This window comes from Scomber japonicus, chromosome 18 (genome assembly GCF_027409825.1).
Source record: "Scomber japonicus isolate fScoJap1 chromosome 18, fScoJap1.pri, whole genome shotgun sequence".
Classification (NCBI taxonomy): Eukaryota; Metazoa; Chordata; class Actinopteri; order Scombriformes; family Scombridae; genus Scomber; species Scomber japonicus.
This window is the reverse complement of record NC_070595.1, coordinates 16638556-16654512: the sequence shown is the minus strand read 5'-3', so window position 1 is coordinate 16654512 and position 15957 is coordinate 16638556. Positions and strand designations below refer to the sequence as shown.

The 15957-nt window shown below is 40.5% G+C and overlaps 1 protein-coding gene and 1 long non-coding RNA gene across 2 annotated transcripts; both read left to right on the top strand.

Annotated features, from left to right (window-relative positions):
- Positions 1-2778: 2778 nt before the first annotated feature.
- Positions 2779-10010, top strand: tfap4 (transcription factor AP-4 (activating enhancer binding protein 4)). The gene is made up of 7 exons (XM_053338159.1): positions 2779-3108; positions 6453-6618; positions 6708-6806; positions 6968-7138; positions 7247-7396; positions 9177-9344; positions 9543-10010. The coding sequence occupies exons 1-7, from the start codon at positions 3020-3022 to the stop codon at positions 9699-9701; spliced, it is 1002 nt and encodes a 333-aa protein (XP_053194134.1). The 5' UTR covers positions 2779-3019; the 3' UTR covers positions 9702-10010.
- A 5-nt stretch (positions 10011-10015) lies between these two features.
- Positions 10016-12730, top strand: LOC128378591 (uncharacterized). Its single transcript, XR_008323365.1, has 2 exons — positions 10016-10927; positions 10972-12730. It is a non-coding gene; the product is annotated as an uncharacterized LOC128378591 (long non-coding RNA).
- Positions 12731-15957: the final 3227 nt, after the last annotated feature.

The window sequence follows — 15957 nt, the reverse complement described above, 5'->3', positions numbered from 1 at the left end:
ACATTACTTAACACAAAACTAGCCCGCAAAATTAGAGTTTAATGGATCAAATACTTAATTAGGCCTACAACATTTATGTTGGGTGGTTACTATAATGATGTATTATATTCTGTAAGTGTTTGATCTCATGTCTTGTAATATAATCTGAAAGATAACTAGTTGACAACGTAGTAAAAAAGCATAGGCTGTTATTTCCTCTTGAAGTATCAGAATTGTACTCACCTGCAGTACTTGAATACATGTAATTGCTTTTCTATGTTATGACTTTGCTATCTCTTGTTACATTCTTTGATCAAGTAATAAATGTAACAGTTAAGAAAAAAATCCACATTAAAGGGCATCTTTATACTAAAGACAACAATAACAGGAATGGTGAACTCCGTAATCAGCCCTCTTCAAATAGACAGCCATTTATCCCCCTTTTGCTTTTAAATCACTGCACAGTTTGCTTTGATTTTTGATATTTCTCCTAATCCCATTTATTTCCTACAATAACAGCATAATAAGATTACAGTTACAAGATAGCGTTTGAGAAAAAAAAAACCCTAACCCTTTTCAGATATTCAACCATTATAAAATAAAGTTGATACAAATACAAAGGTTTAAGTATACAAATGTTAAGTGGCTTTTTATTACCATTATATTGTAGAGTCAAAATATTTTTTTTAAAGAAATTACAGCTAGATACACAATGCATGTTTTGTGAAGCACATCTGTAGTCTGCTGAGGATGTAATATTGTGTTTAACTGGTCACAAATCAAGGCACCAACTTCTGTAAATAACTCTTACAAAGGCATCCAAATATAGTAAATCGTAGCCTGTGTAGGAGCTTTAAAGGAAGTCTGACAAGCTATGAAACAACCACCACCACCCCCACTTTCACCTTTTCACCCTGTGCCACTCAGTTTGTCTGATGCATGGGGTGTTAACTGTGCATGATAAGCCTTTAACAACATGCCACCACTAGGGGGCACGAAGCAGCCTGGGAGAATATTTAATTAATTAACCTATTGAGCCCTTTAAATGTTTTATTTATTAGTAAAAATAGATTTGTAAAGTCATATACTGTATTTCCATTTTGTGGAAAACTACATGTTTCCAACCAGTCAATATTATATTAAAGATCATGCAGTTCATACATGACAACACATTTTAATTCTGTAAAGATCTGGATTCCCTTATCTACACCAAAGCATTTTGTGCTGTAGAGCTAATGAAACTTGAACAATTCCTTATTTGGATTTTCTTTTATATATTTGTTTTAGAATTGAATGATGACCTCCATAGAAAATTACATATTCAGTGACATGGCAGCTTAACTGAGTCACAGCAATAACACAAAAACAGTCCAAAGTTAGAGCAATAGAGTCAGATTTTACTTCAGCTGCCTTTCCTGAGGGCAGCTGAATAAGATATCTGGTAGCTGTAAGCCAACCATACAACCAGACTTTAATATTGAGATTGTATCTATCAATTGATAATTAATAACTAATATAAAATAAGTAATAAAAAACAAACTCTGCTTCTAAAACTAGAATATAATCCTGTGTATTGTAAACTGCACATACAGCAGTCACTTTAGATATTAATGCACCAATTAGTCATTCCAGAAATTAGGCAAAGAAATGTATTATTTCAAATCCCTATTTTTCCTATTTGCAATAGCTCCAATCAATTAATAAAGTCCATGTATCTGTCTTTCTTATTTATCTGGCTTCTCTTCACTGCCACGGACTACTTTCTCGCAACTCCGTGAAGGTCATTTCCATGTGAACAGCTGTATGAGTGTTACAGATGTTATTATTAACTTGCAGCTGCATCGCTTAACGTAGACTCAATAAACGCTAACTTGCGTCTCCACATAGCGTGCCACTGGTGCTTTTCACATTTCCGGGTGCAAAAGCGAATTTTAGCCACAGCTTCCATTGTGTATCCGGTTTCGCTGCATTCACCTCATTTAGCCTCTAACCTACAGTATTAAGGTGACGTGCAATCACAGCACCTGCAATTATATCTTCCCAAACTACCACTTTTACGTGCACAATGGTGATCACTGTGAATACTGAGCGTCAGCAGCAGCAGCAGCAGCAGTGTGTCCTTCCCGCGGTGTGCTGTTGCTGTGCAGTGCAGCCCTGCTGCCAACTCGTCAGCTGATCTCTTGTTCGCTTATCGCAGCTGTTGAGTATCCGCCCCTATAGTAGTCCTGCTACATTACCAGGCTCTATAGCTGCCGAGATGCAATACACATTTGGATTATTGCAATGAAAAAGGGATTTAAACTGACTTCAGGTGCTATGATTATATAATTACCTGTTGTTAACTTCTCTTTTAATAATGCTTTACTAAAGTTATAGGCGCTCATATAAAAAGTGGTAATTATGTAAACTGACGCAATTAATGTGAAGGGGAAAGATTTTTAATTGATATATTATGTTAATCGCCGCCTGGATGACTGGCGGATTGCTTTAGTTCAACACTATAGCGCACATTTAATCATACATTAAGTGTCAATGCTTTGCTGTAATTCCTATTAAAGACAGATAATCCCCTTTAACTCCACATGAGCGTTTTCCTGTCGGTGTATTTCTGCGCTAAATAGTCCTTTGTTTACATGCAGTCCCCCGTCTCTGCGGAGGGAGGCTTTGGTAGTGCAGTGACTCCTACCAGCTGTTTCCCGCCTTGAAAGCCATCCGATCAGCTGCATACACACACACACGGTCATGCAGAGGGAGAAAGCAAAGGGGAGGGAGAGAGAAAGAGAGAGAGAGGTAGAGCGCCACACACAACGAGGGAACCCCATCAGCTGGAAGTCGAGTAACATTACAACTCTCAGCAGCCTCAAACTACTACATTACACAGGCGAGAGATTCATATCTTCTTTGAGGATTTAACTCGCGTCGCATCACGGGATTTTTGCTCACTAACGTCATCATTTTTCTTTAATCCTACGGTGACTGTTTTTGCTTTTTTTTTTTTTTTGGAGGTGGGGGGGGGGACCAAACTGGAAGAGAGGCGAGCATGGAGTATTTCATGGTACCAGCTCAGAAGGTGCCCTCCTTGCAACATTTCAGGAAAACGGAGAAAGAAGTGATTGGAGGTCTTTGTAGGTGCGTATAAAGGCGCTTCTTCACCCTGCATGCTGTGTGTATTATTATAAGTCATCTGTTTGGAGTGCGCGCACTTAGCGACGGCGCTGAGGCAACATGCTCGATCTGATCTGTTATTATGTACACGACCCACTCACGGGGAAGCTGCGGGCATTAATTGTCATCAAAGACTGAAATCATATTGCGTCCGGGCATGTGGGGGCTCTGACTCAGACCGCAGCAACCACCCCGCGATGTTATTTCACACATTTGGCTGCGAAATCGATGCATTTTGTGGCTAACAAACATAAACCACGTGGTTCCGTGCACACCACGCTGCTACTCCGCTCCGGAGCGCACCCCCCTGCTCTATTTATCCTCAAAATATCCCCAAACTGACACCTATTTGTGCTGTGATTTGCATAAGAAAAGGAAAGATTATACGTGCTGGGTGTCATACGAGGGCGGCAGATTTCGCTCACAGCTACCCGAAGTTATTGTGGGTAGTGCGGCCATGCTTGTGGCTTGTACTAAAAGCAATGAGGGGGTCTGGCGAATGTTTCCTGTTTATGGCGCCCTGTTTTTGTTCACTCCCATCCCTAAACTAGGCAAGCGGTGTCAATATGACCCATGCTCGACGTAGCGATAGTTTAACAGGCGTTTCTGCGGTTCTCCTTCGCGCAACGGAGTCGCAACCACTGCGTCTTTTCATCCCGCACCTCTGCCATGCTGCCTGCCGCATTGTTGTAATGGCGGAGGACACGAAAAGTCTGCTTGGAGCACGGTGGTGGTGGTGATGGTGCTAGAGCCGGGGAGGACGAAGGGAGCTTATTGCAGCTCACACTTTATACGAATTTCCGCAAAAGGGACACCTGGCGTTCGCGAGGAGACAGAAAAATGATAAGTGGCGTTATTAATAAGGGGGTGTGTATGTGTGTGTATGTCGCCGAAGGCCCGTCGATACGTCCGCAGCTCTGTGTGAAGACGGAGGCGGAGGGATCTACTGCTGCTGCTGCTGTTGCTGCTGACAGTGACACGGGCAGTCTGGGAAATGTAGTCCTCTTTATGTGTTTTTAAAATATGCTCCCAAATTAACCCAGATTGACTTCACGTGCTTATTGCTGTGTGAGATAAATTGTAACTGTTTTATCAACTAATCATGCGACCACGTAACTACATAATGAATAGTTTGCAACATAAAAACTTGTAATAATATGATATATTATTACAATGATAAACACCCCATGTTTAATAAGAAAGAAATCCAATTACTAACAGTTTTTGTTGGGCTGCAACCAATTATTATTTCCATTATCAGTTCATCTGCCTATTAATACTTATATTATAGCATTTCAGAAAATAGTGAAACATGCCCATCACCGGTAGCTAGAGTCCAAGATGACTTCTTCAAACATCTTGACAATTCAAAACACAAATATATTCAATTTTTTTTATAACACAAGACAAGCGAAGCAGCAAATGCACACATTTTCAGAAGCTGTGACCATCAATGTTTGGATTTGTTTTCTAAAAAATTGCAATTAAATTGAACATTAATTGGTTAGCAAAATAGTGTGTGTTAATTTCCCTGCAGATCAGCTAAAATATTAATCGACTCATCATTTTAGCTTTTCTCAGTTGCCTTGTAGTTTCAACTCCTGTTTTATGCTTTACAGCTCTTCTGTAGTGGTTTGTATTTGTGTGATATAGTGAAGTCCAGGCCCAGTTGGTCATGTTTTGGCAATGGATGTGTTTGCTGGATGTCCCACTGCAATGTGTGCGTGCACACACACACACATATACACACACAACTTTTCTCATCTGTGTCTGCACAATTGTTCCCAGTGTTTGCACTGAGGCAGCTGAGTCAGTATAGATAAGAGCTTGGCTAGAGAGGGTCCCAGAGATACTGAGCTCGATACAGAGGTTGTTAGAGGAAGTTTGGTTAGAATTTCCCCCTCAACTGAATTACAGCAGATGGTTTACGGTGGCTTTTCTCCACAATTTAGGGTGGCTAAATATTTACAATCTGGGTGCTGCTTCTTCTTAGTCTCAGAAAAAGTCAACTGGAGGTACCAGCGATGGTGCCACTGAGAAGATACCTTTTTTATATGTGTGATACCTATATGACATGTTGTGAAATGTCAGGAGGAAGCATTATCACTTATTAAAGGTCATAACCACTGCATATTGTACACATCAGTGTGAACTTAAACACCTGTTGAGACATGGCAGAGAGTCAGAGGAACAGTATTGTAGCCTTTTCTGTGTTTGTACAAGGACAAGTCAGAAGGGTTGATGCAGGGCGACGTGGACCTGAATTTTTGTTTTACGGTTTAAGAAGTTTTAGGGTTTCTCTAATTCTTGCAATGATCCACTGCATTAAAACCTGGAAATGTTTTAGTAATTGTTTCAATCCACACATGAATAGTTAAGTATGGACTTAAAAGACTAATGCACAGTCATTATGGTTTAAAAATAGGCATGCTTTAGTCCATTCAATAGAAATATTTAAGGGTCAGTTCAACCAAATCATAATACAATTAAAAGCCTTTTCTCTCACTTACCCTTAGTGTTATATACTAAAGCTTTCATATGCACAGTTCTCCTCTCACACCATTACAATGATGTAACAGGAAACTCAACAGCTATGTCTGGTTCAAGAAACAACGCCCTGTCCTTTTTATTGTGGACAATCTGCAGACCTTACAGTAAACAATTTTAATTAAGTTTTCCAAAGTAGCTCTAATAAAACTGCTGACAGTCAGTCCCTCAAAATCAAAGAGAGAAAAAACTGTGATCTCCAGTGACAGCAGCCTCGACAGATGAAGTCACAAGACATGTTGCATTTTGAGTGAGACGTAACTGTGTTTAGAGGAGTTAAGTATTTATTTCGACAATATACTCAGCTTTGGTTACAATTTGATGCTCTTGTACTAGCAGGAGTTGGTGTAGAAAAAGCAAATGAAGAGTGTTTGTGTTGCTTCAAACCACTTAATCACAGAAAAACTCATGGAAAGCATTTGATACCACAAATTGATAGTTTGTAAGATCATCTGAGGATGAACCATCTGAATAACAATGTTGAACTTTGAAGAACATAGTGACTGTACAGTGGTAGCTACATTCTGGTAGCTTGTCAGTGCTTGTTAGCCTGCATGCGTCCAGTGGAAGTGATTACTGAATGAGTCGTTTGTCAGAACAAATTACGTTATAACTTTTTTTCTATTTTTGATGCTTCTCCTATCATTGGATTAAGGCGAAACTCACCATGTAAGGGTGAAAGTGCTGAAACCGTATGTCTTATTTTGTCTTTATGTCCCACTGACTGTAATGCCCTCTATCTACCTTTCTTTCTTTCTTAGTCTGGCCAACATTCCCCTGACCCCAGAAACAGCCCGGGACCAAGAGAGGCGAATTCGCAGAGAGATTGCCAATAGCAATGAGCGTCGGCGTATGCAGAGCATCAATGCTGGATTCCAGTCCCTTAAAACCCTCATCCCACACAGCGATGGAGAGAAGCTCAGCAAGGTGGGTCACAAAGAGAGGTTTGAATTGGATGATGAACTAGATGTATCTGTAAAGGTCTGAATTCATGTTCTTCTTTTCTTCTCCCATAGGCTGCCATCCTACAACAGACAGCAGAGTACATTTTTACTTTGGAGCAGGAGAAAACACGACTATTGCAGCAGAACAGTCAGCTCAAACGAATCATACAAGTAAAGCATCATCATACAGATCCTAAAACTTTGAACAAACCTGTTACTCAGCTTCTTTTTGTTTTTTTAAATGCTTTCAAGTATCATCAATTTCAGTGCTCACCTCTCCACAGATTCCCTAATCTATGATTTTATCCCTGCTTTCTCTTTGCTCTCCCCAGGAGTTAAGCGGTTCATCCCCCAAAAGGAGGCGTGCAGAGGAGAAGGATGAAGGGATCGGCTCGCCAGACATCCTGGAGGAGGAGAAGACCGATGACCTGAGGAGGGAGATGATCGAACTGAGACAGCAACTGGAGAAAGAGCGCTCGGTCAGGATGATGCTGGAGGATCAGGTGAGCAACAACCGTGACGTGTAACACAGTTTCTGCCCATTTCAAATGACAAACCCAATCTTTTTTTACACACTTACTCACACCTTTATCTTCTACTCTGTGTGCCAGATGCGTTCCCTGGATGCCCAGTTGTATCCAGAGAAACTGAAGGCGATCGCCCAACAGCTCCAGGAGCAGCAGGCCCAGACACAGGGCCTTGTCTGTCTGCAGCAGCATAAGGAGCTGGAGAGGGACCTTACTCCAGCCCACAGCCCACAGGTTGGAAACATTTGCATACAAGTGTGACAAATGCGTAAACAGTAGAATCCTTTAGAGAATAATGATAAAGTTTACTTTTAATCTCTGGCTATACAAAATTGAGGAGAGGACTTTTTGACAATTTGGCAGGTGTCCTATTTAGACTTCAATTTTTCTCGTTGAACATATGTATATAGTTGACACATGGGCATACATTTCAAACACCAGAACAAGGAATTAAATCAAGTCTAAGATTGATTTTGTGTGGGTTGAGCATAGCTCAGCGGGTAGAGCACCCACCCCATGTGTTGAGGCTATAGTCCTCGTTGCAGGTGATCCCGGTTCGAATCCCGAGCTGAGCGGTCTTATCCTGCGTGTCATTCCCCCTCTCTCTGCCTCCTGTTTCCTGTCTATCTCCACTGTCCTGAACACAAAAAAAAAAACAAAAAGGAAAAAAAGATTGCTTTAGTGTTTAGCTCTTGAATTCAGTAAGCAGACTAACATTTTTTTTGCACAATATCTTTAGAAATCAGTGTTTATTTTGGGCCCAAATTCTTTAACGAGCTGGCACCAAATTCTCCTCCTAACTCCTGTGTTCAGCTTTACATTTTCTTAAAGACAGCTATATAGAAACATATTGCACATGCACACCTGGCTGATCTCGCAGTGTACTGTAGATGTCACACTAACAGTCGTTCATGCCAGTTCCTTTCCTGTGCAGAGTTGAAGCTGTCAACAGCTAAGACACATTTACAATGTGTTAAATGAGCGGCTCACACATCTTTCTGCTGTGTCTGTCTCCTGTCCTGACAGCCGCAGTATCCTGTTTCCAGAGGCTGACCCTAACTGAACATGATGCCAAATCAATCGGCACAAGCTGTCTGCCCATTTAGTCCTAGTAGCAGCTGGGCACTGGTAGTGAAAGATGATTGATACACTCTAGATTAGCCAAGCGCCACTTTGTGACTCACCAGGCAGAGTTGAGTGATATGACCTCAAATCAATGTCACTATGAATTGACAAAAATTAAAACAATTTTTAAAATTATATTGGAAAAAATATAAACCTCATTAAAAAATAAATTTCCTTTACTACCATCATAAATCTCTTGCAACTAAAACTCTATCATCTGCTTAGATATCACATTTGAAGTTTGCTGAAGGAATTACCTATACATCACACCTACCATCAAAAACAATACACAGAGATTTAACAAAATATCTCAATAAAAGGTTCGTAACTAGCTTTTTGTTAAGTTTTTAACTTCATAACTCTCACAGTTATAAAGTGTTATAACCCAGAGCATTACTAATATCAGATCATTCAATGCAGTTGAAAGCTCTGGAAAAAGCTAGGTAGTGGACTTTGAGTGAAGTGCCAAGTGGTGTGACAGACCCAGTTGATAAAGGATGAGTATATTCTCAATCTCACATAGATGCTGAGCACCTGTTTATTGTCACACCATGAGAAATCTGAGCACCGCTTGCTGCATACTTTTAGTGGAAAATAACTGGTTGCCCCATAAGCTTAGTTTTAGGAGATGGCTCTCAGCTGCACTCGGTGAGAAATAATCCTTCCCTAAACATTTGAACATGAAAATATTGGGTCAGTGTGAGATTCTTAACATCTGGTCTGGTTAATATTAAGTATACTTAACTGCTTTAGCATGTAAGTATGTATGTGAGGGATCTATATTATATATTTATGGCAGTTTGTGCAGGTTTGTCATGCCAACATCACTTCTTAGCACAGTGAAGTGGTGGCATAAGCGTAATGTATGATAATTGCTCCTTTCTACCAGGTGTTGGCCCCTGCTACCCCCCCTGCGCCCACACACCACGCCACAGTCATTGTCCCTGCACCTGTCCAACCTCCACAGCCCCATCATGTCACCGTGGTAACCATGGGCCAGACATCAGTTATCAATACAGTGTCCACATCTCGACAGAACCTGGACACCATTGTTCAAGTAAGAAAATAAATACATAGCATTCAAAAGCAGAATTTGCTTATGAAGGTTAATAAAGCATCATTTCTTTTGTTAAAGAAATTCTGGTTTGGGGTTTGAAAAGTCTTTTTAAGTCTTAACACCAGGGGGTGCAAAAGTCACTGACATCACTCATCCATCAGCCTCTCTCTCTCTCTCCCTCTCCTCCTGTTTCTCCAGGCTATCCAGCACATCGAGGGCACCCAGGGGAAGGGTAGCGTCGGCGAGGAAGAGCAGCGGAGGGCTGTCATTGTCACTTCGGGGCGCGTCTTGTCCGACGCAGCAGGCTCAGACACAGCCTCAAACAGCGACGGGCCCGACGACTGTTCACTGCCCTGATTTCAACCCTGACATGACGCACACTGTACACATACACACATCCATACACAAACACACAGATGTAAATGGCCCAAGCAGACCAGGGCTACAGGAGGCTACAAATCCACAACACTCATGTTCATTGGACATTAATAGGGCTGGTAGACAGATTGAAGCACTCGATTTTTGTTTTTGTTATTTTTTTAATACACACACTCTTACATGTTGTACCGTGATAGGCAGCCCAAATAGGTTTACACTTAGAGACTCATACATGCAGTCTGTTCTGCATTTTTCTCTGCTTATCTATAGCCCTCTGCTCTCTCATTCACACACACACACACACACACTCATGCCTATTCATTACTCTATAGAAAGGCTATTAGAGCAACTTCACTGACTGACCTATAAATGCTCTGTCAAACTGGATACTAGAAATTCAAATGTCTGCTAAACATCTCCATTTACCACCGGGGCTTTTCTCTTTATTTGGCCCTGAAGCCATGTGACTGAAAACAGGAGACAAAGTCGATGAAGAGCCCAGCAGTGTGGTGTCACCACCACCCAACACCAGAGCATTTTTGTGCTTAAGGTGAACATCCTTTTAACCTCCTTCTCTTCCTGACCCATCTGAGCTGTTTCGAGAGACACTGTGAGCTAACAAGACTGTCTCAAAAGTTCCACCTTTCAGGCTTCTGGATGAAAAAATATGTTATTGTACTCTTGTGAAGTGTACTTTTTTTTGTGTTTCATTTCTCTAAGACTCCCTCAGCCAGCAAGTTAAAGTGATTGTACTGGAAAACAAAAAAGCATGACATTGACAGGAATTTTAAAGCAGTTCATCTAATTTACTGCTGACAGTAAATGAAGCGAAGCACAGGAGGAGAGAGAGTGCACTTACTGGTTCACAACACAATTTTGTTTTATTTGTTTGTTGCCATTTTTTTACTGGGCTGGGTTCCCAGTAATCCCACATGTGTATTTGGCATGTTCTTTTTACTCATGGCCTGACAAAAACAAAGAAATCAGTGCTTTGACATTTCTTGACACCCTCCCCTCTTGAATATAAAAGCACCTGGCTTGTTAAATAAGCTAATCCGTGGGTGCTCTTGAATGAGTTCCACTGGTGTGTATGTGTGTGTCCCTCTTAGCATTTTGAATCAGCAAGGCTTAGCGGCGCCCCAGACTCTGGCAGTCTGCAGCAGTACCGTTTTGGCCTTCAAATTAAGGCACACTTGTGTGTGTGTGTGTGTGTGTGCGTGTGTGTGTGTGTGCACACATGAGTGTGCAGCACTCACACATAAATATGACTGACATACAATCACTTATTTGCTCAATCTTAAGGGCTTGTTTTATTTAGCCCTTAAAGTGTAGTTTCTTGTCCAAATGTTGGAACGTCTATCAAAGCAGAGTATGCTTCACATATGAGGAAAAAGCCCAGTGGAATTGTTTGAATGTGCCATGGTGGTGACTGGGTAGACTACATGCTCTATGCATTTCCTTACATCATTTGTTTTTGTGCGCTTTATGTGTAGTTTACTATGCTATTTACATATTCCTGCATAGATCTTACTATAAAATGTGTTTTTGTTCTTTGCCTGAAACTGTTGGATGACAGACAGACAGACAGACATTAAGACATGTAACAGAGAGAGGCAGCAGCTTGCCTTACTAATAGCCTGTGGGTGCAGGGAGGCACTGTAAAGCCAGCCTTAACACAGCCCTGGGATCTGAGAAATGTACTTGAACACTTGATCTGGGCCTTTTGGTGGCCACTCTGGTTTTCACCACGCCATCCCAAACAGGCTTGTAAACACCCTGGTTTGTTAGAAAATGATTTTAATCTGTTTGAGTTATTTGTTTTATTATGTTTGCCTCAGAAATGAACAGGTTGCTGGTATACTAATTACATTTAAGCGCTCCTTATACCCCCCTCCAACTATTCAAAATGTATCTGAATACTCTGATTGGATTTACATGTAGATTGGCAACCATTTTTACGCCCATTGTGTACACTACTTTTACCAGATGTGTGGAAGAAAATTCCACAATCAGATGTTGACATTCCATTAAATTTTCTTTCATACCAGGTAACTTTTCAACGGTTTAACCTGGTAGATATAGAGATTACATTTATATTTAGGGCTTTTGACACATCCCTGCGATTTTAAAATTCCATTTATTTACAATTTTATTTTTAGAATCACCTGCGTCAATGCATAGATGGAGCTTTGAACTGCTGGACAGATAATGTGTTCAACTGAACACAACTCATCTATCATTATTTACATCACAGAATCGCCCTTTAAAAAATATTGATGTCAGCTGCACTGAAATGTGTCTGTAAAATTAAATCATGGGACATTTTCCCAATACTTATCAGTATAAGAAGGGGATTCCTGGATATTGAGAACATATTTTGCATGCTCTGCTTTTTGTAGAGCCTTTGCTTTTTCCTCTGTGTATCTGCACTTGATAGTTTTTCTGCCGAAGCCCAGAACTGTTTGTTTCCATCTGTTTTACACTCTGTTCTGTGTGTTAGGATACGTTACGTGGACATATCAGATTGTCAGATGAGTGGGGTGGGTCTGGGGATCATTAAACGGGGTCAAGATTACAAAGCACTTACTGTACTATACTGGAGTCCGCCTCTTTCTTTTGTAAAAAGAGAAACCTCCTGAGCTGAAGCTCTTGAGGTTATGAGTAAAAACCGCACAGCTGTGTATCCCCCTTTCCCTCCATGTCCAGGCCTCCTACATCTTGTCCTGTTTGCCCATCGTATCTTCTTTGTTCTTTTGCAGAATATTTTATGCTGTCTTTGTTTATCTGTCGTTGATACCTCTTGTCTCCCTTCACATTTTGACGCTCCCGCTCCTTTGTCTCTCCTTTTGTCTGTCCTCTATACCTTTTTTTTTCTTCGTTAGACCTGTCAGTGCATATGGTCATCAAAAAGCTATTTTGTTTTTGTTTTTTTAAGAGAAATGTTTTGGGGATAAAGAGGCTTGTGCCTTTGTAAAGACAGAATAATAAAGTTTGTACTTTGTTTTTTACACATTGGGCCTTGTCTGCGTGTCTTTTTTTATTCATTCTAAACATTAACTGTAAAAACTTGATGTGAAATGATAACATTAATTATAGCAGCAATGATAACAGCTGAAAAGTTCTCTTCTGCAGCTCTGGTTGGCTGTCACTCAAGTGTTCCAGTTTACGCACAAGTGTCTTTTTCTGATTGGTGGATGGGATGTTGAAGACCCCACACCACCACCACCGTCACCAACTCATTGCTAAATTAAGACCGACCACCTTCCCTGTCAGTTAAATGCACGTCAGGGACAGTAGGTGGCATCTCTTGCCATCATCCACTGACACACATTCACTTATTCAAAGCCTCATGTTCACACCCTCACACTGTCATTCACAAATATCTCTAGTTTTGGTGTCAGTCCTTATGTTAGTATTTGATTTATTATAATATGTAAGCAATGTAAATTACTGTTAGCTAAATTAAAGAGTGTCCAAAATCACAAAAAACAACTATATTACAATTTTTTCAGAATGCGTAGTCGCACTTTATATAAAAATTCTGTTCTGAGATATTGACTAAATACACATGGAACCGTGTGACATTATGCCAAGTGAGGGTTGTTTCGAACAGGGCATTCAACGGACAAACATTCAACTATGTATTGATAGGCAAAGATAGCGAGGATAGAGTGTGTTGACGTGTAGAATGTACATCAACACCATTTACACACAATTTACACACAATTTACATTGAGAGAAACTTGAATTCCATCCATTAACAGCATTTTGATCCCCTATAGACAGTACCATAGCTGCCTTTAAGGATACTGATTACATTTCCTCTGTAGTTTTCTGTAATGTGGGTAACAACTTGGGAGGAGTTTACATTCTACAATTCAAAGTTTGTGGCTATTCTTTATTGATTCAGTTCAACAATTTTCTCTTTAATTGCTTATCCTCTAGTGGGTTGCAGGGAAGCTGGAGCCAAACTTAGCTGACATTTGGCGAGAGGAGTGGTACACTGGATAGGCCACCAGTCAATCACAGGGCTAAGACATATAGACAGACAACCATTCACAACCACACCTACGGGCAGTTTAGGGGGAAGGCGGAAGGCGGTGTACCGCGCATACACAGGGACAACATGGAAACTCCACACAAGAAGGGCTGTGGGTTTGAACCCAGAACCCTCTTGATGATGATTGATGATTCCAATACTTTTAGACTCAGTATTCAACTTTTAGGCCAATTAAAAGAAAAAATATTATTTCTGGTAGGGTGGGGAAGGAAAAGTTAGTAGACCTCCATGTTAGGAAATGAAATGCAAAAAATATAACTGTACAGGCATCTGAATGACTAATGACAAATAATAACTGAATTAATAGACTTTCTTTTTTGTGTCTGCACAGAGGAGGCTATTGGGGGGACTAGGACTCATGATCTCAGCATTTCTAAAATTGTTGCTACAGCCCTGCACATCAAGTCATTGATTATAGCAAAAACAGAAAAATCAGACATTTCTTCACCAGGTTTGGACTACAGTTTCAACACATCTGTATGAATTTGTGTGAGGTTTTACAGATTATCAGTCTCTATTCATTACCGACACTCCTGTATGATATTATTTTCCTGGTAGGAAAATAATATCATCAAAGCTACAGTCAACACTTTGAAGGCACACTTGGAAACTGATGCCATGTGTTTGTTGGTGTGTAATTTACAAAGAATTCATGTTTACTAGAATTCATAAAAGCTCATCCAAAACACAGATTACCCCATAAACAAATCATCATGCATCTCAACCACTTCCCGCCACCAGTGAAGTTGCACAGGATTAAGGCCATTTTTACGCACTAAAAAGAACACTCTGTATTGTTTGGACACGCTTCCCATGTTTTTTGGGATGGACATGCTCGAGTAAGAAACTCCTGCCATATTTTGGGGATTAATTTACAGTTGAGATGTTGATTCCCTAAGGAACTGTGGGATTATATTCAGCACAGTGTGTCTGCTTGAGAGTGATAAAGCAGTAATCCGCCTAACGTTTAGCTGTGTTAGGGATTCTAGGTTGACTCAGGAGTCTTTATGTTTCCAGACGTACCATTTCCTCACCCTTACCTCCTTTTTTTTTTTTTTTTTTACAAATGCACACATGCACACACACACTTTTATGATTATGACTACCCCGGAATGCCAGCCAAGTGAGCATTGTGTCTTCTGTACTAGAATAAGACTTTGACAGCTAACTCCAATGTCAGCTGCTAATTTACTTGCAGCTCATTTACTACAAGGGCCCTGAAGCTGTTACCATCATTTGATCATCATTCTTTGTTGGGAAAAGCAATCCTGGCCACTCTGATTCTCTATGTGCTTCATTTTTTTCTCCAAATTTAAACTTATTCTTTCACCATTTATTAGAGGCTGGCAATATTCCTTTTTATTATGTTTATGCTGAAAGGAATACTATGCAGGAAACCAACAAACAAGCAAATGTAACAATATACAAGTAATCCCTCTCAATCTTCAGTTATGACACACTAGAAGTGTATGGCAGTATATTCATCTACTGAGACCCTGTCCTTGGCCTGTACTTTCTTGCTTTCTATTATTTTGCTGTGTTCAGGAAATTTTTTGCCGTCAATCTCTGGGCAGTGGGTGTGTAGCCCCCAGCCAATAACAGCACACAAGTGTGAGGTTGAGACTGAAAAAAACGTAGGGACCAGGTTCCATCACTGTCTCCGCTCTGCTCTCTGTCTCTGTGCCATTGATGTATAAAGAGCTGCAGGTTTGTGTGTCTGTTTGACCAGGGGTAGAGCAGACAGGCCACAGAGGACAGGATGAAGCTCTCTCTCCATTTACATTAAGTCTGGCAAACCTTCCAGCAGGGTTGTGTCCAGAGGTGTGTGGACATGTGAGTGTGTTTTTTTCTGTGAAACTATCAGAAAATCACATTTTATTTGTCTGATTTGTGGCTTTGTTCTCTTCAGCAGTGCTTGCACTCTTCTTTCACTCTCCGCTCTCTGCATAGAATATCTGTAACTGGAATAATTGCATGTTAAAGGTATAGTTTGACATTTTGGGAGGCCCTTTCTAAAGTTTAAAAATATCCCTACCGTTACCTTTAAAGATCACAAATTACTTTTGATCTCATCTGTTTAATCTGTATACTGATATACATGTAAAAACTGCACATTTTCTGTCATCTACACCAAGCATGTCAAAGTGACAGTCTATTCTAAGTGTGATTCTTTTT